Source organism: Somniosus microcephalus, chromosome 4 (assembly GCF_052327205.1).
Source record: "Somniosus microcephalus isolate GS21.2 chromosome 4, FLI_Smic_1.0, whole genome shotgun sequence".
NCBI lineage: Eukaryota > Metazoa > Chordata > Chondrichthyes > Squaliformes > Somniosidae > Somniosus > Somniosus microcephalus.
Window position 1 is genome coordinate 241026621 of NC_140990.1, and position 24824 is coordinate 241051444.

General features: G+C 43.9%; 1 protein-coding gene across 1 annotated transcript in view; it reads left to right on the plus strand.

Moving 5' to 3' along the window:
• sestd1 (SEC14 and spectrin domains 1) overlaps positions 1 to 24824 on the plus strand; it is a 188165-nt gene that overhangs the window by 74772 nt on the left and 88569 nt on the right. Inside the window, 2 exon segments of the mRNA XM_085985980.1 lie at positions 9185 to 9298; positions 21943 to 22040. Of these exon segments, the coding sequence (XP_085842106.1) occupies positions 9185 to 9298; positions 21943 to 22040 (212 nt within the window).

Genomic DNA, 24824 nt, shown 5'->3' on the forward strand with positions numbered 1-24824 from the left:
GCCGTAGATGTTCTTGACTGCGCTAAAGAATCCACGCACGTCGTGGTTGTCGGCAAGCTGCTGGATCTCCTGCGCTTTCTCCACCCACCATCTGTTCTTTAGGTCGCAAGTTTTTTGTTGCACCTCAGCCTTCAGGTGTCTGTAGAGCTGCTTTCTTGCTTTCAAGTTGTGTTGCTGTTTCCAGATCAGGAATGCCTTGCACTTGCGGCTTATTAGCTCCTGGATCTCTTGGTGCTTCCTGGTCAACTGACCGAGCCGTCTCTTCACAGGTGCTGATTATGGAGGCCTTGAGTGCAGACCAGGCGCTGTGGATACTCTGTGTCTCTGCATCACTGGGAGTCGCCAGGTTGTTTGTGAGGCGCAGGCTGAATAGGGCTTTCTTCGCGGGGTCTTTGAGTGCTCCAGCGTTGATTTTCCTGCGGCATTGTTTCTGTTGCCGCCGCTGTTTTGGGGCTACATTGATGGAGATGACAGAGCAGATTAGGCGGTGGTCTGTCCAGCAGTCGTCGGCTCCTGTCATGGCGCGGGTGATGCGGACGTCCTTGTGGTCCCTCGCTCGGACGATGACGTCCAACAAACAAATCAGAAGTTTAATTTAAAAAAAAGGAAAAATTACTTCTAGGAATTCTGCAGAGAGAAAGGGGGCAGTGTTCACTTGGTTAAATAGTTCAACATACTATTGACTTGAGTATTTTGAGGATGAGTATAGAAATACACAGAGTCATGATAATAGAGCAGTAGGAGGGGCAAACAGATGCCTAGAAAAACTATATCTGAAGAGGCAAAACAGTAGGAAGTTCTTTTGGTATTTCAACAGGAAGATGGTTGTCCGGGAAAAGGTGAGAACCACAAAAGATGCTAATGGGCTGGAAACAGAGGATAAGGATGAGATACTAAATATTCTGATGGGGAATTTATAATGGGGAACAAAGAAATGGCAGACCAATTAAATTCATATTTTGGTTCTGTCTTCACAAAGGAGGACACAAATAACCTCCCAAAGATGTCGGGGAACATGGGGTCTGATGAAAAGGAGGAACTGAAAGAAATCAATATTTGTAGGGAAATGGTGTTAGGGAAATTGATGGAATTGAAGGCCGATAAATCCCCAGGGCCTGATAATCTACATCCTAGGGTACTTAAGGAAGTGGCCCTAGAAATAGTAGATGCATTGCTGACTATCTTCCAACATTCGATGGAATCTGGAACAGTACCCATGGATTGGAGGGTAGCTAATGTTACCCCACTATTCAAAAAAGGTGGTAGAGAGAAAACGGGGAATAACAGACCGGTAAGCCTGACATCGGTAGTGGGGAAAATGCTAGAGTCCATTATAAAAGATGAAATAGCAGAGCATTTGGAAAACCGTGACAGGATCGGACAAAGTCAACATGGATTTACAAAAGGTAAATCATGCTTGACTAATCTACTGGAATTTTTTGAGGATGTAACTGGTAAAATAGATAAGGGAGAACCAGTGGATGTGGTGTATTTGGACTTTCAGAAGGCTTTTGATAAGGTCCCGCAAAAGGGATTAGCGTGTAAAGTTAAGGCACATGGGATTGGGGGCAAGGTATTGACTTGGATAGAGAACTGGTTGGCAGACAGAAAGCAAAGAGTTGGAATAAACGGGTCTTTTTCCAAGTGGCAGGCAGTGACTAGTGGGGTACAGCAGGGATCGGTCCTTGGACCCCAGCTATTCACAATATATATTAATGATCTAGACAAGGGAGCTAGATGTACTATCTCCAAATTTGCAGAGGACACAAAGCTGGGTGGGCGTGTGTGCTGTGAGGAGGATGCTGAGAAACTCCAGGATGATTTGGATAGGTTGGGTGATTGGGCAAAAGCATGGCAGATGCAATATAACGTGGATAAATGTGAGGTTATCCACTTTGGTGGCAAAAACTGGAAGGCAGATTATTATCTGAATGGCAATCGATTGGGAGAAGGAGAAGTGCAACAAGACCTGGGTGTCCTTGTGCACCAGTCGCTGAAGGTAAGCATGCAGGTGCAGCAGGCGGTTAAGAAGGCAAATGGTATGTTGGCCTTCGTAGCGAGAGGGTTTGAGTACAGGAACAAGGATGTCTTGCTGCAGTTGTACAGGGCCTTGGTGAGACCACACCTTGCGTATTGTGTGCAGTTTTGGTTGCCTTATCTGAGGAAGGATGTTCTTGCCTGGAAGGAGTTCAGCGAAGATTCACCAGGCTGATACCTGGGATGGCAGGAATGACGTATGAGGAGAGATTGGGACGATTGGGCTTCCAGTCGCTGGAGTTTAGAAGAATGAGAGGGGATCTCATTGAAACTTATAAAATTCTGTCAGGACTGGACAGACTAGATGCAGGAAGGATGTTCCCGATGGTCGGGGAGTCCAGAACCAGGAGTCACAGTCTTAAGGATAAGGGGTAGGCCATTTAGGACAGAAATTAGGAGGAATTTCTTCACCCAGAGAGTGGTGAACCTGTGGAATTCTCTACCACAGAAGGCAGTAGAAGCCAATTTATTAAATATATTGAAGAAAGTGTTGGATATATTTCTTAAGGCTAAAGGGATCCAGGGGTATGGGGAGAAAGCAGGGACCAGGTACTGAAATTGGATGATCAGCCATGATCGCATTGAATGGCGGAGCAGGCTCGAGGGGCCGAATGGCCTACTCCTGCTCCTATCTTCTATGTTTCTATATTCCCTGGGGAAGATATGAGCAACCAGGTCCCCCAAATCGTCGCAAGTGCAGAGAAGAACCAGAAGGCTGATTTCTAGTGTCTGAGGTCCGAGTAGGTTGAAGCAACATGGACGTTCGAACCTTAAAAAGGAGACACATAAGAGGTAATCTTCTTTAAGTATATAAGATATTTAATGGTTTGGAAAAATTAAATATGGGAAATTACTTCAAGATAAATTTTATGAATAGGACAAGGGAACATGGGTTCAGGCTAGTAAAAGGTAAATTTTGGACTGATATCACACATTTCTTCACACAAAGTATTATCAATACACCGCATGGGCTTCCAGATAGAGAAGTAGAGACAAAAACTCTGGTATCATTTAAGAATCAATTTGATGCTGCAATGAGGGCAATTCTAGATGGATGAACTAAGATGGATCGAATGGCCTCCCTCATTCCTAATTATTTTATGATCTTGTGAATTATGCTAACTACAACAACAACTTGTATTTATATAGTGCTTTTAACATAATAAAACATCCCAAGGCACTTCACAAGGGTGTTATAAAACAAAATTTAACACCGAGCCACATAAGGAGAAATTAGGACAGATGACCAAATGCTTGGTCAAAGAGGTAGGTTTTAAGGAGTGTCTTAAAGGAGGAAAGAGAGGTAGAGAGGCAGAGAGATTTAGGGAGGGAATTCCAGAGCTTCGGGCCTAGGCAGCTGAAGGCACAGTCACCAATGGTTGAGCAATTAAGATCAGGGGTGCTCAAGAGGCCAGAATTAAAGGAGCGCAGATATCTTGGAGTGGGGTGGGGGGGCGCGCGGTTGGAGGTGATTACAGAGAAAGGGAAGGGCGAGGGCATGGAAGGATTTAAAAACAATGATAAGAATTTTAATATTGAGGCTCTGCTTAACTGAGAGCCAATGTAGGTCAGCGAGCACAGGGGTGTTGGGTCACTGGGACTTGGTGCGAGCTAGGACCTGGGCAGCCAAGTTTTGTATGACCTCAAGTTTACGTAGGGTAGAACGTGGGAGGCCAGCCAGGAGTGCGTTGGAATAGTCAAGTCTAGAGATAACAAAGGCGTGGATGAGGGTTTCGGCAGCAGATGAGCTGAGGCAGGGGCGGAGGCGGGCGACGTTATGGAGCTGGAAATAGGCGGTCTTAGTTATGGCGCAGATATGTGGTCGGGAACTCATTTCAAGGTCAAATATAACACCAAGGTTGCAAACAGTCTGGTTCAGCCTCAGACAGATGCTAGGGAGAGGGATGGAGTCGCTGGCTAGGGAACAGTTTGTGGTGGGGACCGAAGACAATGGCTTCGATTTTTCCCAATATTTGGAGGAAATTTCTGCTCATCCAGTGCTGGATGTTGGATAAGCAGTCTGGCAATTTATAGACAGTGGAGGGGTCGAGGGAAGTGGTGGTGAGGTAGAGCTGGGTGTTGTTAGCATACATGTAGAAAGTGATGCTGTGTTTTGGGGATGATGTTGCCGAAGGGCAGCATGTAGATGAAAAATAAGAGCGGGCCAAGGATAGATCCTTGGGGGACACCAGAGGTAACTGGAGCGGGAAGAGAAGCCATTGCAGGTGATTCTCTGGCTACGATTAGATAGATAAGAATGGAACCAGGCGAGTGCAGTCCCACCCAGCTGAATGATGATGGAGAGGCGGATGGCGTGGTCAACCGTGTCAAAGGCTGCAGACAGGTCGAAAAGGATGAGGAGGGATAGTTTACCGTTGTCATAGTCACATAGGATGTAATTTGTGACTTTGATAAGAGCCATTTCAGAAACTTGGTAGGGGTGGAAACCTGATTGGAGGGATTCAAACATATAGTTCCAGGAAGGATGGGCACGAATTTCGGAGGCGATAACACATTAAAGGATTTTGGAGAGGAAACAGAGGTTGGAGATGGGCCGGTAGTTTGCAAGGACGGAGGGGATCAAGGGTTGGTTTTATGAACTACACTTATGTGGCAATGGAAATTTAAATCTAATCTCTTTAGACTATAATCTATCACTGAATCTCCCAATGATACATTGGGTAATTGGCATGTATAACAGTTACTTGTGATAGTTATTTTGTAATTGGCTTAATCTGTGCACGTAAATTAATTCAAAATTTGCATAATTCTGTTGCCATAACGTGCCAATCAGATTTTATAAAATGAAGACTTAAGTTTTAAGTACTTAGTTATCCACATAGCCTCGTCATGCAACAATTTCTATTAAAAATAGGAAAATGAAGTTGGTCAATTTCTGTTTGTGTTCTTGTGTAAGGAGAAGCACAAGACTAAACTGCTTAAAGGAAAATCAAGGTCTGTGCGCTGATTATGTAAATTGATGTTGAGCCAATGACCTGGGAAAGTTGGGCCTGTGCCAGTTTCTGTCTTAAACATTGGTAGAATTTGGCCGGGGGAGGGTTGAAATTTTGTGCTGGACCTCTCAATAAGGAAAATTGTAATGCGATGCTGAAAAAGATTTGCTTCTTGTCTCTAATCTAATTGAACTAATAATGAATTACATGTATAATTTTCCATGAAACTAAACAGCTACAACTCCTAATTTTCTAAGTTGCAAATTGAGCCAAAAACCTGCGTAACAAAACCTATAAATTCTAAAGTTCTATTTCCTCAAACAAAGTACCCAATACCAAAGAAAGACTAAGATTAGTAAAATGTCCAGCTAATTTAGCATACTTCACATACAGCAATCACTTAAATGTCAAATGATGTCAGAAAAGATAAATAGAGTCTGTTGGCAATTTCATTAATGTAACCTTGACAGGATTCCCTCAAGGCCATAAATATTCTATATTCATATTGCAGTGTTCTCTCGCTCTAATCTACTTGGTGCAATGAGAGAATCATTTACAGTTAAATCAATCATAGATCTGTATTTGACAGAGATACTGATGTCCTAGCTCTTTTTTTGTTCATGCCAATGATACCTAGGAATGGAAAAAGCTAGTCACCCATTTATGGTTGATAACATGCCTAAAACATCAGGGGAAGTATGAGATGGGTCAGTGTATAGGTGAACTGCTTAGTGTGGAACTGAGCCAGAGGAAGGTCTCCACTTTAATTCCTGGTCATTAAGTTAGCTGATATCAGCTGGGATTACAGTAGGCAATTTGAAGATTACAACTGATCTTGGGTTCACTGGGTGAGTGAGAGTGAAAAATCAGTAGAGTTCCTGATTCTGGTTGCTCTCCACTGACTCCTTCCAGAAATTGCATGTGTACATCTCAGACACAGACAGGATTGTGCTTGGTTGCAATGTCTCATGATTAAATAGGCTGACAACACCCACTGTCTAAACTCATAATTGAAAAATGGCCAGCTGGTTGAGGTACCGTAGAGCTGCCAATGCTCATGGAACCATGCAGCAATAAAAGATTCCTTGGCTACTGGAGAGCTGCTGCAGGTTTGGAAGCCAGCAAATGTCACATCTGTATTTAAATAAAGGGAAAATCAGACCTAGATAATTGTAAGCCCATTAGCCACTATATCAATACCAGGGAAGTAATGGAAACTATACTAAGGACTGATATCCGAGAATTCTGCTTCACACAAAAAGTGATCAATAATGCCAGATAGAAAATCCTAGAATCATTTAAGAAGCAATTGGATGCTGCAATGGAGAGACTGTGTGCTGCTTCGGGGTGGATGAATTACCATGTGATGAATGGCTTTCCTCATCTAGAATTTTCTTGTGATTAGGTTGGAATAGCTTAAAAAAGCTTAAAAAGTAACAGCATGGATCAAGGAGGGGACAAACCCCATGACTTAGTTTTTACAAATAAAATAGATAGTGGAAGTCCCCATGATATAGTTTATTTGGACTTCCAGAAGGCCTTTTACAAAGTCCCACGTGGAAGACTATAAATTAACTTAATGCTATAGATTATCCAGGGTAGAATGTGGGACTTGATAAGAAATTGTACTAAAAAAAAAGAAACAGAGTACTGTTGAGCAAAATTTAGGTCTGGATTTTTCTGGGATGTGGCGTTGATTTACCTGGCGAAACTCACTTGATTTTGGGCAGTCCAGAGAAATGGAGTGGGAGACCTAACACTGAAACCCCTTCCCAAAAAAAAATCCTGTCATTATTTTCTTGTGATGGTCCTGACGTAGGCTGAATTTGCCCATTCTACCGCATGTAGATGAAGATGGGGGATGTGGCCTTGTTATCCTTGGGATTTCCTTTAGTTTCTGCCCACTTCTTGGTCCCAGGTAACACTGCCACAATAAAGGTGGCTGTGTTGAGACCAGTACAGCTTTCCAGAGGCCATTTCTTACAAAGATCAGTGATCTTGTAGGACGGAAAAGCCTGGAAGAAACTGCCATTAAAGAAGTTTATTGATAGGTCAGGAATTAAAAGGTTGTTGCTAGATTCTTCAAACAATTTAAAGAGATAATTTTAGGAAAGTAATGGATTTCCGTCTTGGATTTCTGTCTTGAACTTCCGGTGCTTTGGTGATGAGGATGATCAGGACATGGTGGAAGAGAGGATGGAATCCAGGAAAGTTGAGCATCATACATTTGGCAACATCTAACCTGTTGGTATCGACACCAAAGAGACTACAGATCAAGGAGGTCCTATCTGGATTTTTTCAATAGGCAGTGTACAAGAAGGCTTTGACTTCTGTTGGAGGCAGTAAATTAGAGAAGCCAGCTGTTAGCACCTAATCTATAGTCTCTTTCTACAAGGGCACAGCCTTGTTGGTGGCTATAAAGACGACAGCCTCTCAAATTTTTATGTAATCCAATGTTACCAAGTGGCCTTCAGTAACATTAATCACATAAGTCAATCAGCAGTGAATCACTGCATTAAACAGGTGATTGATGCCCTGTTCAAATGAGCCTCAGATTTTGTTATCTTCCCCATGCGCCCACCAAGGCAGAGTGAAAGAGCAATCTTGGTGGGATTTCCTCAAGTGCAGGATGCTGTTGTGCTCCATGTGCAGGATGCTGCTGTTGCGATCCATGTGTGAATAATGAAAATGCCCTCAATTTCATCAACAGGAAGGGATTTAATTCACTGTGCAGGTTCTGAGTAATGTAAAGCATCACATTCTGTATGTCAATTCATGCTACCCAAGAAACAGCTAGAGCAATGTGTCAAGATGGCCAATAGGATACTAGGAGTACCCGCTTCAGCCATGGCTGATGAAACTTCTCCAGAGGCCAAAAATAGGTAAACTGTAGCATCGAGTGCTACACGAATGGCTATTGAGCAGCCCACTGGGATTCTAAAGTACTGCATCCATTGCTTGGAGAAGTTATGGAAGCTCTGCAGTACAGCCCAGTAAGGGTGTCAAGAATTGTTGTGGCTTGCTATGTGCTCCAAAATTTGGTAGATGAAGAAGGAATTGGACCTTTGAACTAAATAAGATTAGGAGGAAGAAGGTGAAGGCAACCAATGCCCTGATCATGATGAGGTTGTCTAGGAGAGAATGAAGAGGTGGCACAGGACAGCTCGTTGCCAACAGCACATGGTATTGAGCAGGAAATCATCAGCAGTTGTTTTTTGTAGAAAGTTCATACTCCATCTACAGATAACAAAATGCAATTGAAGATCCCTAGCATTGTTCTCAGATAATCATTGTTGAACTCTCGGAAAGAATACTTTCAAACGTGCTCCCATTTTTCTGGTTCTGTACTTGCTGAAAAGCTGTTCATCTCTAACATCTTCCAGTTCTGATGAAAGGTCATTGAACTGAAACGTTACCTCTGTTTCTCTCTCCACAGATGCTGCCGGTCCTGCTGAGTGTTTCCAATATTGGTGATATCAGAATTCTTTGTTAGGAATGACAAGTCAGTCTTTGAAGGCTGCACATGACTTTGCAGTGTTTCTCAGCTGGCAGATCCAAACTAAAGGGATGTGAGCTGCCAGCTGAAACATCGTCCAGCACCAAATATCTGCAACAAAGATGGTGTTAACACTAGCTTTGATACTTTAACCTCTTTGTCAGCTACAGTGGCAGTGATGAGGCTGAACATTTTTATGATTTTTGTTGCTGAAGGTTGTGTGAGCCCAACAGAACCTGACGCCTTCTAATTGAGTCAACACAGAATATTGCTTGCTTGCCACATCTCTTTTCAGATTCCTTCCAAAGCTGCATTCAAATTAGATTATTTTTGTGACCTGGAGCTGGGAGTATCTTTCTTGGAGGATCTATAGTTTGAGATTTTTGTATCTTAAAAGGAATTAAAGCTGATGATCATGGAAAAACAAATTCAGATTGAATTTTTGTCACTCTGTATAATTCAGGTACAGGCTTGTGGGCAGTATGCTTATGGGAGGTCTATTGTTTGAAAAGTATTGCACTAGGAGCTCAGTGAAAAGACTTAGAATATGCACAAATTCGTGAATTAAAATTCTGACTTGTGCTATATATAAATATATAATCCTGTATTTATACAGGATATATTTAATCAGACTTTTATAAGGATAAAGAGGAGTGTTATAAATATTTACTTGCTAACTTTATTTTCTTCTCAACAGGTAATTTTGGTATCTGCCAACAAGCTTACACGCTACATAGAACCATGCCAATTAACAGAAGAATTTGGAGGTTCACTTTTGTATGACCACATAGACTGGCTGAATAAAAGATTGGTTAGTACTGTGAAGCTACAAATATTATAAAATCAGCACATAAAATATTAGTATTTTACATATACATTAGGGTAATCATATATAAATATAATAATGGCTATTCTGCATATTTTAAATCATTGCATAACAGATTGTACCTTTATAACTCCCTGAGAAAGTGAGAAACAAAATCTGCAATGTGTCTGGTTCTAGAATCATTATCTGTTAGGGACAAAAAGTTGAAAGCTGTTTTCACGATTGTCAAAGATGTTATCTGAACTGAATTGTCCACTGTCACAAAAACAGTTCACAGTCTGCCCAAAACAGGGGAACATTTCCTGCTTTAGAAGTAAATAACTTGTCACTTGTGTAATTCTCAGTTCACTAGTCTACTGGTGTATTAAAGGTAATACAGTTTTGATGGAGAATTCCAATTTGTCAGGAATTCATCTGGAAAATTAGACACTGGCCTTTTACCATTGGCACCCGAGTTCAAATCCAACATAAATTGATGGGATTGAATTGTCCCCTGTCTGTGACTTTAAAGGTCCCAAGTGAAATGAGTTTGGACAATATCAGTCTAGATCCTCATGAGCATGGGGGTTACAGCACAGATCTGTCCCTAATTTGGGTCTAAGTGTCAATGTCATGCATTGGTGTGGTATTTGGAAAACTGTAATACTGGTGCGCCAGGGGTGCACATCTGAGATTGGGGCTGAAACACGTTTTTAGGGAAGAGCAGAGTGCTGGCTATGCTGTAAATGACCTAAGAGTGCTTGAAGCTGATACAGGAAACTTTTTTTTATCCGGCACTGACGGGACCAACGTGGTGCCGGTTCATCAAAAATTCCAGATAACCGAAAGCTATAGTAAAAGATAGGGAGCTGAGAGCTCCGTATAAAGCAACAAACCCTGTGCTTCAGAACAATGGCCACAAGTTGCAAGCGTCTCTGTAGCTTAGCAACAGCTGCAGCCACACCCTTGCACAGCAACAAATGGAGGAAGGCAAGTAATAAAAGTTACCTGAACCTACTCCTGAATTTTGCCGGTGAACCGAGATTTCTGGTTATTTAGGTGCCGGTAAATCGAAAGTTTCCTGTACTAGATGGCTGAAATGGATTCCTCAGAACAAATACCGTACCTCAATGAACACCAGAAGTTTTAAAAAAAACTGCTATTTCAGGACTTTGGTATGACTCAAGTGATCATAGAAGCTATGGGGGCGGGGAGTGGGGGAATACTACAATTGTACCACAGCCAGGAAATGTTGGATACAGCCAATTAGTAAACAGCTAGCTAACAGTAGCCACAACATTGAGGGGGGGAGGGGAAGAGTTCAAAATAAGATGTACTAGAAAATCGTGGGAACTACAACTGAAATTTTTTACTTTAGGAAGGCATACTTCAAGGGGATAAGGAAGGAATTAAGAATGATGCAATGACATAAGTGTTAAAAGTAAAAGAAATATAGTCACAGACATAATTAGCATGTATTTGTTTTGCAGTCCCCTATCAGGAAAAATATGCAGCATAGAAGGTAGGAACCCATTGTGGATAATGAGAAGTAATGCAGGGGATAATGGATTTAAAAAAGGGTGTAAGTTAAATATTAAAACTGCAGTTATGACTAAAGACAGGGATGAGTATAGGAAAGGTGTAAGAGGTGATGACATTGAGTAGGAGAGCCAAAAGGGAGAATGGGCCTGAAATTCCATGGGTGTTCCCTTAAAGAAATGGCTGAAAACAGCTGGGATAGGCCATTTCACTGGCAATTCCATTGGAGCAAAGCTGGGAGGCTGAGAACCACAGCTAAATTTTAGGGCTAATGGGATTAGGATTGCAGACAACATAAAAAAAGTGAAATGGTTCTATAAATATATAGATAATGGGTGCCATTATAATACAAGTATTGGCACTCTTTAAGAATTGTAGAGCTGACCAAGAAATAGCAGATGTCTTTTTAATGATTTCTTCGTATCAGTATGTACAAATGTATCAGAGGACTGCTATCCACAGGGTTTGAATCTAAAAGGCAAGTGGAAGAATAGATACAAAAATTATCCAGTGTTAAATAGACTAAAGTCACTAAAAGAAAGCTTGGCACACAGCCCTGATGGATGCCAAAACAGAGGTAGCAAATGACCGTGGATATTTGACACACATCTAATGTAGTCACTACTTACAGGTTTTGTGCCAAAGAACTAGAACGTGGCAAATGCGTTGCCAATTTATGAAAACAGATAGAAGGAGAATGCAGGGAACGATAGACATGAGGTTGACATTGGCAGTTAGGAAAATATTGTGAAAGAGAGAATAGTGAAGCATCATGAGAAAGGTAAAATGGTAAAACGTAGTCAACCTGGCTGTATAGGTGGTAGATCTTGAATGTTAAATTCACTAGAGTTTTTTGAGGATAAAACGAGTTAGTCAACAAATGGAAATCAGTAGATTTAATACACCTAGGGGGAGAAATTTGGTATGTTAGCGCCTCCCATTAGCGCCTGGGGGAGGGGGCGCTAATGGGTTAGCGGCGGGGCGCGGCGAATCCAACAGCGCACGCAACATTCACCCGGGATTTAGCGCTGCCGATAAAATTTAGCGGCTGCCAGAGCGTGACGTCAGTGCGCGTGGAACGCCCCATTAACGGCTCAGATGCAAAATTGACTGCCCCCCGCCTCAGCGCCTGGCGTGAACAACGGCAGGAAGAGGAGGCATGATGCAGTCGGATGGCCACTGTAGTTTGATTTTAATCGCCACTCAATGCTGCCATCTCAGTTTGACATAGAGAAACAGCTGTTTTCACTGAGGTAAATGCCTATTACTTTCAGGAGTGTTCTGGCTGCTGAAAAAGTGTTACTTTCATTGTGCTGAGATTTCGAACTCTTACAATTGTATACATTAATGGGGGCTGTACTGGCACTCGACCTCGCACTCCAGCATCAACGTCGGAGGCAGAGACAGAGATTGGAAAATGTGGCCAGAGGGAGGAGGGCCAACAGGGCTGTCAACAGAAGGGCTTACCCTCCCAGGGTATTCCGGGAGCACTTCTCCTACGGAGCCCTCCAGTACTCGGCTGAGCGGGTGTCCCTTTTCGTCATGGTATGCTGCAGAACTTGGCCATGAGGGCCCAGCCATTGCCACCAGGCAGAGCGGCACCACCTCAGGAGAGGGAGAGGAGGAGGAGGAAGGAAAGAAAGAAAGACTTGCATTTATATAGCGCCTTTCACGACCACCGGACATCTCAAAGCACTTTACAGCCAATGAAGTACTTTTTGAAGTGTAGTCACTGTTGTAATGTGGGGGAACAGCATTGAGGGAGGAGGCAGCCACTCAATCGGCCTTCTGGAAGGGCAGTCCATGACCGCCTCATCAGACTGCGGTTCCAATAAATTCTACCCCACATCCCGGTTGCTGACCACATCCCTATCATTCCATCCATTTCACTTGCCATATCACAGCGCAAAGCTGAAATGAGAGACTCCACAAAATCAGCAACATTCCATGAATAAATTTATCAACATTCAAGAAACACATATGTACAACAATAGTATTAACTAATCATGTTTGTACAAACCCTTCCCCTCTTTACAGTGCCTTTTCCTAATCTACTGCTCCTACGTAGTCTGTCCCCAGTGACTGCAACAGGGCAGGTAGAAGGCTGCTGAGTGTCGGTGCTAGAGACTATAGATGGCCTTGCAAGATGCCCTCGACCAGCTCTGAGCCTGGAAGGCCCGGCTGTAAACTGCACCACCTCAGGCTGGGCGGCGGCAGTCTGGCCTGGATGGATGACGGGCAGCGACAATGGCAGCAATCAGAGCTTGCGTGGCATCAAGCTGCGACTGCATGAGAGCAGTCCGAGACTCGATGGCAGCAACCATTGACTTCATTACAGCACTAGGACGTTGCGTGGCTTCTGCCTGTGTGGCAGTGGATGCTGTCACATAGCCCATGACATGCGGCATGAGGTCTGGTTCCTCACGGTGTCTCAGAGGGTCCACCATCCTTTGCAGCCTGCTAAGGATGGGCTCCATGGTGTGCGCAGAGCTCTGTGCAATGTTGGAGGCGGACACCTCCATGCTCCTTACCATTGCCGACAGGCTCTCGAGGACCCTTGCCATTGTACCTATCATCTTGGTGTGCATGTTCTTCACCCTTCTTGTGAAAGCCTCCCCATCGAGGTCCTCATCTGAGCCCTGTGCAGCAGAACTCGCTCTCCAGGGGAGCTGGCTCCCGAGTTACCCTTTCCCCCTGGCCTTGCTGCAGCCCACTCATCCCCGGTGCATCACACTGTGCATACTACTCTACTAAACTTGCCTCTAAAGATCGCGTAGTGCCAGTATCTGAGGTGGTGCCTGCAGGTGAGACATGCAGTGACGCGGTGCTTTCTTCCTCCTCCTCTTCTCCCGCCTCACTCTCACTGGGAGGCTTAGGGACAGGCTGGTCAGCTGGTTGCTGATGACCTGAAAGCATAAAGGCACGAGACTCGTGTTAAGGTGAGGGCAGGGGAGCAGGAAGGGAGCAACAAATGCAGACAGTATAAGGAGCTGGAAAGTGGGAAAGGCTTGTCCTGTGAGGGGGAAGTGGGATGAGAGAAGGGGAGGGGATGAACATACTGTTGTTGCCCCCAAGGGGGTCGAAGCCGCCGACGGCCATGGTGCCCACCACCTGGCGCCCAATGACTCTCAGCACTCGCTCCTCCAGGTCTGTAAGCTATTGTATGTCCACTTCACCCCCGCCTGATGCTGTTCCCTCCTGTTGTGGGCCAGCTTGGCCTGCAAGAGAAAGGACAGTGTGTGAGTGAGTGTGCAGCTATGTGTTTGGGAGATGTCCCTGCCATAGTTGAATAGCTGTGATTGTAGGCAAGGCGTGAGATGTGGATGTGAGTTTTAGTAGGTGGTGATGCTTGGTTGGTGAGTGGTGGGGGTGTGGTGGTTTCTGCAGTGTGTACAGACTGAGGTTCAGATGCTGGTATATCGGACTTGTTGAAGCATGTACTCACCTTGACCACCGAAGTGAGGTTGTTGAATTTTTTACGGCACTGTGTGAGGGTCCTGATGACCACACTGCTGGCCGAGACGTCCTGGGCCACTTCCCTCCACATTGCCCTGAAGACCTGGGGCAATGGCCTCCTGCCATTGGCCAGGAACAGCACTGCCCTCGTTCTTTCGATTGCCACGACCAATGCCTGAGCACTGAAACGGTGAGCTCTCTCCCTGGGACTGGGATCAGCCATGAGGATAAGAGGTGTCACTGTTGAGTTGCTTGGAGGTCGCCTTCAGAGCCAGCAATGTTGAGAATGAGGTTGTGCTGAATCTTCAACCGCCCCTTAAGAGCTGGAAGGAGTCAGTGTGAATGATGAGTCCCGATTAGACCGCACCTGAAATTCGTTATAGCTCTGTGGGTAGCGCCTCGCTCTGTGTGTGAGTAGCGTCCTAAGTGAGGCGAGGAGCGCTAACTATCAATTTAGCGGGAGGTCTGAAGGATTAGCGCCTGACGCTAATCCTCCAACATTTTAAAATTTGGCGCCCCTACTAGGGTGATACCAAATTTCTTTTTAACAAAGTGTTTGACCAAGTACTACATAGGGAATTAGAAAGGCATGGAATAGAAGGGAAACTTTTGTTATAAAGTTTGCTAATAGCAAGTTATTGAGCCAAATGACTACTGTAAGGGAGACCGGTTACATTCTAGGAATCTGATTATGTTGATGGGACAAAGCATAGAAGATTTTAATAATATGAATAAATGTACGGTTGTGTACATTGGTGCAGAAACATGCAATTCATTTGTTTCCATTAAGAGTAGGAAAGTCAAAGGATTAGCATACGAATATCAAACTAGTATTTAAATGTGGGACACCGCTGCCAAAATTTCATATCTTCCCCTAAACCTGTCCCAGTTCTTCTCAACATATTGCCAGTAAACAGTTGAAGCCAGCTTTGATACCTGTGCTACTTATAGATTTGTTTTATGACCTTCATAAACACTTCCTAGTACACTTCTTTTGAGAGCTGTAATTGCAAATTGTCATGTGTAATACATTCCACCATAGACAGCTATTAAATATTGCTGTCCACTTTCATTGAAAATATGGTCTTTCAGTATGGGGGCAAGGGAGCATAGGGTAGATTCTGTTCACAACTTGGTGCAGTTTATCTGTTGCTAACATTCAAGCCCGTTCTAACCTGGAGTGGGATTCAAAGGGGCAAGGCAAATGCCCTCCTCCCCCCATGGCCTCATACAAAACTTACCTTGAATGGTCTCTTCTGGTCAAGGATTAATTTTCCACTGTCTCCACCTAGTGGTATAGCCACAACAACTTCCCTGTTCAGGCCACAGTTAAAATTGCAGTCGAGGCCTGATGATGTAATCAGACCCAATCTGCATATTTAAAGAAGTACTCCACCAATTTCAGGAAGGTGTCCTTGCTGCCTGTTCAGAAGAGCAGGTTAAAATAGAAGACAGCGGGATCTGTTCTGGACGTCAGTGGGTAAGTCACCTGGCCAATTTTAACTGCCTGCCCAGTAGGGTTAAAATAATTCCTTCAGACTTTAGTAGAATCAATAGAGCTGTCACTTCATCACACTTTATAAACAGTGGGAATTATGTTGACTTATTTAAATTTAGTATGGGAGTAGATATTTTGAAATGTTAGCTCTATCTTACAATTATACATTTATGACATCACAACTAAAGGCCTCAGTCAGAAAGCCCGAATCAACCTAGAGATGAGAAGTGGATTAATGATGTAGCATGCTGCCTAATTTGTCTCCTCGGTAGATATAACTCTTTGGTATCCGGCACCGATGGGACCGGGATGGTGCCGGTTGATAAAAAATTCCGGATAACGGAGAGGTATATCTACCGAGGCTATTTTTAACAAACAAAAATTTTAAAAAATGAAGAAATGTGCAGTATAATTGGGTACTCACCTACAGAATGTTGTGTTAAATGGGTGGTGGAAGATGTTTGATTAAATACAGTAATGCCAGTTGAGGGTAATCCATAACTCTTTAATTACTTAACAGTAAAATAAAACTTATAAATGACTGTATACTGTAGTTTTCGGAGTAAGAATTGTGCCGGTTATTAGCGAGTTCCGGATATTGAGGTGCCGGTTAAACGAGAGTTTCCTGCATTGACTTACGGAAAGCATACAATTTGAAGTGCTTTAACACTGACACACAACTTCAGTGGTGTTGAACTAAATACACTCAACTCTAGCACATTCCCATTGGCATTCCAGCACATGTCTTCTGGGACTGTCTCAAGTTGAGGGATTTTCAGAAAGAGACACGTCAGACTCTTCTCACCTTGCTGATGGGGAATGCCACCAGCTGAAAACTGGCTTTGCTTATATTATTTATTAGAATACACAAGTGCATCTCAACAGCATGAAAGAACAAAGACCTGCCCAATATTCATACCTGGTTTTGTCTCCTCTGGGAGAATATTGCAGTGTAGTGTATCATGTACCTGTGGCAAGAGCTTTTATCTAATACATAACTTTCAGGGTTTTTTTTTTAGAACAATGTGGATCTTTTCTTGCCTCCCAAATGATTTTTCTGTGAAATGCTGCCATTACCCAAGATGTTTTTTAGATCGTTTTCCTTTTTTCTACCTCAGCTGTTTCATTCTCGTCTTGATTGCTCTCTTGGAACTTTCCCTTGTTCATTTTAATAGCTCAATGAATTGATTTCATTGACTGACATTTCTTCAGGGAATCTTGGTACTGTATGTGATTGCAGTCTTTCTCATTCATTCAAATTCCAAATGCAATCAGGAATTGCTGTAATTCCACAGTGGAAGAATCACCAGGGGCCCTGTCTCATTGCAGAGAGTGCTGACTCAGCATGCTAATTGTTTGATGCATAGATTGCCTCATAGCTTGAGGTCCACCATCTGCCAAGAAAAAGTATGTTTGTGCCTTTTTGCTCTTGTGCTACATGCAGTAAACATGTTCAAAATGTTAATGAACTATAGCATGGCAGTTGCTGGCATTTTACTTTGCTTATTCAATCACATTTAAAGATTTCCCAAGATTTTTTTTATTCATTCACGGGCTACATTTATTGCCCATCCCTAATTGCCCTTGAGAAGGTGGTGGTAAGCCACCTCCTTGAACTGCTGCAGTCTATGTGGTGAAGGTACTTCCACAGTGCTGTTAGGTAGAGAGTTCCAGGATTTTGATCCAGGGACGATGAAGGAACGGCGATATCTTTCCAAGTCAGGATGGTGTGTGACTCTTGGTGGGGGAACTTGATGGCGATGGTGTTCCCATGCGCCTGCTGCCCTTGTCCTACTAGGTGGTAGAGGTTGTGGGTTTGGTAGGTGCTGTCGAAGAAGCCTTAGTTTCTGCAGTGCATCATGTAGATGGTACACTGCAGCCACGGTGTGTCGATGGTGGAGGGAGTGAATGTTTAAGGTGGTGGATGGGGTGCCAATCAAGCGGGCTGCTTTGTCCTGGACAGTGTCGAGCTTCTTGAGTGTTGTTGACGCTGCACTCATCCAGGCAAGTGGCGCATATTCCATTACACTCATGACGTGTGCCTTGTAGATAGTGGAAAGGCTTTGGGGAGTCGAGAGGTGAATCACTCGCTGCAGAATACATAGCCTCTGACCTGTTCTTGTAGCCACAGTATTTATGTAACTGGTCCAGTTAATTTCTGGTCAATGGTGACCCCCAGAATATTGATGGCGGGGGATTCAACGATGGTAATGACATTGAATGTCATGGGGAGGTGGTTAGACTCTCTCTTGTTGGAGATGGTCATTGATGGCACTTGTGTGGTGCGAATGTTACTTGCCACTTATCAGCCCAAGCCTGAATGTTGTCCAGGGCTTGCTGCGTGTGGGCACGGACTGCTTCATTATCTGAGGAGTTGTGAATGGCACTGAACACTGTACAATTATCAGCGAACATTCCCACTTCTGACCTTATGATTGAGGGAAGGTCATTGATGAAGCAGCTGAAGATGGTTGGGCCTAGGATACTGCGCTGAGGATCTCCTGTAGCGATGTGCTGGGGCTAAGATGATTGGCCTCCAACAACCACAAGCACCTTCCTTTGTGCTAGGTATGAGTCCAGCCAGTGAAGAGTTTTCCCCATGATTCCCATTGACTTCAATTTTTCTAGGGTTCCTTGATGCCAAAGGGCAGTCACTCTCACCTCACCTCTGGAATTCAGCTCTTTTGTCCATATTTGGACCATGAGGTCAGAAGCCATGTGGTCCTGACAGTACCCAAACTGAGCAGCGGTGAGCAGGTTATTAGTGAGTATGTGCCGCTTGATAACACTGTCGATCACACCTTCCATCACTTTGCGGGTGATTGAGAGTAGACTGATGGGGCGGTAATTGACTGGATTGGATTTGTCCTGCTTTTTGTGGAAAGGACATACCCGGGCAGTTTTCCACTTTGTCGTTAGATCATAGAATCATAGAAAGTTACAGCACGGAAGGAGGCCATTTTGGCCCATCGTGTCCGCGCCGGCCAACAAAGAGCTATCCAGCCTAATCCCACTTCCCAGCTCTTGGTCCGTAGTCCTGCAGGTTAGAGCATCCAAAGTGCACATCCAAGTACTTTTTAAATGTGGTTAGGGTTCCTGCCTCTACCACCCTTTCAGGCAGTGAGTTCCAGACCCCCACAACCCTCTTGGTGAAGAAATTTCCCCTCAAATCCCCTCTAAACCTTCCACCAATTACTTTAAATCTGTGCCCCCTGGTTTTTGACCCCTCTGCTAAGGGAAATAGGTCCTTCTATCCACTTTATGCCCCTCATAATTTTATACACCTCAATAAGGTCTCCCCTCAGCCTCCTCTGTTCCAAGGAAAACAGACCCAGCCTATTCAGTCTTTCCTCATAGCTAAGATTCTCTACTCCCGGCAACATCCTTGTAAATCTCCTCTGTACTCTCTCTAGTGCAATCACATCTTTCCTATAATGTTGCCAGCGTTATAGCTGTACTGCAACAGCTTGGCTAGAGGCGCGGCTAGTTCTTGAGCACAAGTCTTCAGCACTACAGCCGGGATGTTGTCGGGGTCCATAGCCTTTGCTGTATCCAGTGCACTCAGCCGTTTCTTGATATCACGTGGAGTGAATCGAATTGGCTGAAGACTGGATTCTGTGATGGTGTGGTTCTGTGATGGTGTGGATCTCGGGAGGAGGCCGAGATGGATCATCCACTTGGCACCTTTGGCTGAAGATGGTTGCAAATGCTTCAGCCTTGTCTTTTGCACTCGCATGCTGGGCTCCGCACTCATTGTGGATGGGGATGTTCCTGGAGCCGCCTCCTCCTGTTAGTTGTTTAATTGTCCACTATCATTCATGACTAGATGTGGCAGGACTGCAGAGCTTTGATCTGATCCGTTGGTTGTTGGATCGCTTAGCACTCTCTCTTGCATGCTCCTTCTGCTGTTTAGCATGCATGTAGTCCTGTGTTGCAGCTTCACCAGGTTGGCATCTCATTTTTAGGTAGGCCTGGTGCTGCTCCTGGCATGCTGTTCTATACTCCTCATTGAACCAGGGTTGGTCCCCTGGCTTGATGGTAATGGTAGAGTGAGGGATATGCCAGGCCATGAGGTTGCAAATTGTGGTGGCATGCAATTCTGCTGCTGCTGATGGCCCACAGCGCCTCATGGATGCCCAGTTTTGAGCTGCTAGATCTGTTCTGAATCTATCCCATTTAGCACGGTGGTGGTGCCACACTACACGATGGAGGGTGTCCTCAGTGTGAAGAAGACATCATCTCCACAAGGACTGTGCGGTGGTCACTGCTACCAATACCGTCATAGACAGATGCATCTGCGATAGGTAGATTGGTGAGGACGAGGTCAAGTAGGTTTTTCCCTTGTGTTGGTTCTCTCTCCACCTGCTGCAGTCCCAGTCTGGTGGCTCTGTCCTTCAGGGCTTGGTCAGGACCAAGCCACTCTTGGTGATGGGCATTGAAGTCCCCCCACCGAGAGTACATTCTGTGCACTTGCTACCCTCAGTGCTTCTTCCAAGTGGTGTTCAACATAGAGGAGTACTGATTCATCAGCTGAGGGAGGGCGGTAGGTGGTAATCAGGAGGTTTCCTTGCCCATGTTTGTCCTGATGCGATGAGACTTCATGGCGTCTGGAGTAAATGTTGAGGACTTCCATCACCACTCCCTCCCGACTATACAACTGTGCCGCCACCTCTGGCAGGTCTGTCTGGCGGTGGGACAGGACATACCCAGGGATGGTGATGGAGGAGTTTGGGACGTTGGCTGAAAGGTATGATTCTGTGAGTATGACTATGTCAGGCTGTTGCTTGACTAGTCTGTGGGGACAGCGCTCCCAATTTTGGCTCAAGTCCCCAGATGTTATTGAGGAGGACTTTGCAGGGTCGATTGGGCTGGGTGTGCCTTTGTGTTGTCCGAATCTGGTGCCTAGGTCGATGTCAGGTGGTCTGTCTGGTTTTATTCTTCTTATTGTTTTTCGTAGCCATTTGATGCAACTGAGTGGCTTGCTAGGTCATTTCAGAAGGCAGTTCAGAGTCAACCACGCTGATGAATATAATTTAGGTTACTTAAATTTAGATTGTGTAAACTCAGTCATTCATGTCACTATGTTCTGAGAGTAGTTTGAGCACCTGTCTTTTGTGTAGTAGCTGGAATTCCCTATGACCCTTGCACAATTCCACATGTGCAGTAACAGGAAATGGACAAAATATCCCTGTTAGAAATTCCCTCAAATCACCGAAGACAGCAATTTTATGTGAAGTACTACAGGGACCTATGCAACAATATTGTTTTTCATTTTTACCAGCAAGTGCACTGTTGGACTGATGTAATCTGTTGAGCTTTTACAGGTTAAAATACTTGTAATTTAAAGAGCACTTGGGAGCATGGAAAACAGTTTAAAATTAAGTAATACTAGTGATAATCCATTCATAAAGGCCAGTTTATTGTCCACAAGGGACCAATTATCCTTTGGAATCTTCTGCTGAAGAAGTGAACATAAGCAATTACAGCACAGTTATTGCGAATGAATCCTCCTTTTCTCTCTCAATCTTGCACAATCTTTCTCAAGTCAAACTGTCTCTCCTGAAATTCAGCAGTAGCCCCATATTGGAAAATTTTGCAGTTTTTAAGTTGTATTTTCTTTTGTACTCTGCATTAACAAAAATGTCGTAATAAAATCACGTTCTTAATGAGTTACCACTGAGGCATAATAAAAAAAGAAGCAAAACTGATCTGCTTTGAACTAATTTTTATCTGAAAGACTCCATACAATAGCTAAGCAACTTTAACACAGAATATCAAATATGAGACACCTTTATGTCTGCAGGGTTAGAAATATAGCATTGTTCAACAAAAGCAACTATTGACACCAGGATAGATCACTTAAGATGCTAAACCAATCTTGTTGACAGTTTTGTAGTGATTAAGAGATGTTTGTATTTTTCTTTAATACGATTTTGGTGAATTAAAATAATTTTTCAGATGCCCTTTGCTAATATTCTTTTCCTGAATGAAAGTAGCTTTTTATTAACCCTGTCCAGCCAGATCCTTATTGTTGAATCAAGATAATATTCTGCATCTGTTCTGAGCGAGTTAGTTTTAACTGGAATATCAGTTCGAAAGTGAAATATCTTGCAGCTGAAAATTTGGGGGAAAAAAATATTTTCCTTATTCAACTTAGGTCTTTGAAAAATTCACAAAGGAATCTACATCATTGCTGGATGAACTAGCTTTAATTAATAATGGATCCGAGAGAGGCAATCAACAGGAGAAAGAAAGGTAAGAAGAAAATGTGCATGTGATGATTTGTAGTTTCATCTAACAAGTACTGTGATTTTTATGTTTATTCTTTAATCTTCTTTACAGCCTTGTCTAATTATCCTAACTCAGCCTCAGATTTCTTCAAAATTGCTAATTGCCGCACTATGTTTTTTTCTTTTGGATTTGGAAATTTTCTATTAATCTTGAAAGTTTTATTCTGTTTCTTCCTGTGATGCAGATTTTGGTTTCTAATATTTCAGATCTGTAGCTGTTAAGGAATAGGATTCTACTAATGGTGATTATGGTCTGCGACCGGGAGTCTTGATTTTAGTTTGTCTTGTAGACTGTGGATATCACGGTGTTAGATATTGAGGGAATAGTGTTTTTTCCAAAACTTTGGCGGCACAACTGACCCTGAAGGATGGGTTACAGTATGGTGCATGAAACTGCATTATTTAGAAGAAGGAAATCCGAGGGAAAGAACTTTTTGTTTAAAGTACTAATTACAGATCTGAGTAAGATTTTGTGTTGCTCAAAACTTGTTTTTAAACAATAAATTATTACTAAGCAAATTCTGCTCTGCCCAATCATAGTGACATTTGTGCTTGAAAGACTATTCTTTTATCTGTATGGAGTTTGCAAATAATGTGAAGATTCCTTCCTTCATTGAGGCAAAAAGTATCTGAAAGGTTCTTTCAAGTAAAGCCTAGCTTAACTGGTTCTGGAGAAACTTAGTGCTTACCATATATGTGCTGCCTTCCTTTAGGAATTTAGGTTAGTTTTCCAGTTAATTCAGGGGTTTGAGTAATTTGGGTCGATTTCCATTGTGTGCCGCCACCTAGTGGATATTTGGTACCTAGCAAGTGCAGTAAAGTGCAGTAAAGTAAACTACTGTATATCACAGACCTGCAGCTCGACACATGGTCTGGGAAGTTATTGTTACACTCCGGCCTTGGACACTATTTGTCTGTAAGTACTTGAGAATGTTATAGATGATTAGTGTACACTATATTTTCCAGAAAATGTTTAGTTTGTAACTTTTCTCTGTAAGCAAACCTGCACAGCTAGCCGTGAAGTGCTCGCTCTCTGTCTAGCTGGTTAACTTGTAGCTGTATTTGATGCACTATGTACAGGGCTAATTTAAAGTGAATGTAAGAGAATGCCTTTCAGTTTGCTAAATGTATATTCACAGTAAGCTGTGTTTCCACGTGTTTTGGTAAGTTACATGCCAAATGTACTGTGTTGCTCAGGCTTACCTAAATTTGTGTATGCATATCAGTTATGTGCTTGTGTACTAATGTGTGCTTCCATTTCTGTATTGTATTTCAGTTTCACAATAAGAATCTTTCAGTAAAGTTTACAAGAAAAGTCAAGCCTTGTGATTTTTATGGGAAGATGTCAAGTTGTTAGCTACCTGTCTAGCTCTGCATAGGAACGCGCTGCAAGGGCAGAATAATATACATAAAATGTTGCCATTACAATGTAGAGAGCGAATGGCAGACTTTGTCTTCTAACGCATCGTATAAAGCTCCAGGACATTCTGTCTGGGCAGTCCTTAGGATTCACCCGGAGTTTCTACCAAAAGCTGTTTCATTTGGGTGAAGAAATATCTCATAATTTTATGTGCCATCAGTCCAATTAGAAGTGGTGCATTATTTTAAATGTAGATACTCGTGCAGACCTAAGTTACTACATGTCTCATATGAAGCAATTTCAGAAGTCTCAATAGTTACTGTAAATCTTTGAGAATAACATACATCTCTTCCCCCCCGCCCCCCCACCCGTCTGCAACTGAAATGCCAAATGTGGGGGTGCGTATTAGACATTTTTAAATGAAAATCATTTGCAGATTCAGATTCAGATTAGATTTATTTGCCATATGTAACAAGTACAATGGAATGCTTGTTCCCCGTAGGGACGCATCAGCTATACATACAGCGCCCCGTTCAGAGTCAATACAATGGCTTCCCGTGGCAGTGGGAGCACGATGTCCCTCAGCCGCTCCGTCCTCCTCTTCACCGCGGCCTCCTCCTCACTGTTGCCGGCTCCACGTGTGGTGGCCTGCTTCTCCCGCTCTGGCCACCATGCCCGGCTCCCATCCGGACTGCGAGTTACCTGAAATGGAGCTGCCGGCCGACGTGCTGCAGCTTGTCGTTGAGTCTGCTGCTGCTGCTCGTTGCGCTGCGCTCCTCTGCCCGACTCACCGAACACATCGTCGGGATGTGAATGCTCCAATGCGGCCTCCTCTTCAACGTCGCCGGCTCCACGGCCCGGGGCCTACTTCTCCCTCTCCCGGGTCGGCCTATGGCCGCCATGCTCGGCTCCCCTCCTCCCAGTCGGAATTCCTTCCCGCCGAGGGGCTGCCGGCCGATGTGCTCCAGCGGGTCGGCTTGGCTGCTGCTGCTGCTCACCGCGCTGCGCTGCCTCTGCCCGACTCGCCGAGCACCTCGCTCCGGTTGCGGGAGCGAGCAGCGAGAGCTGGCCGCCCGAAACAAGACACTCCGTTATAGTGGTTATAGTACTGGACTAGCAATCAAGAGTTCGTGAGTTAAATCCCACCAAGGCAAGATGTGAAATGTAATTTAATAATTCTGGTAACTTGTAACCAGGAAAAATAACCAAATAAGCTGTGTTCTGTTGTAATAACCAACTGGTTCCCTACACATGCAGTTGACGTTTAATCATATATCCTCCAGGTTCCCCTCACCCTAGTTCTGAACCTGCATATCTCTCTAGTTTCTCTCCCATCTCCCCCATGCCTTCTCTATGCTCATCTTGTCCACGAGAACCACATCCTGCTCT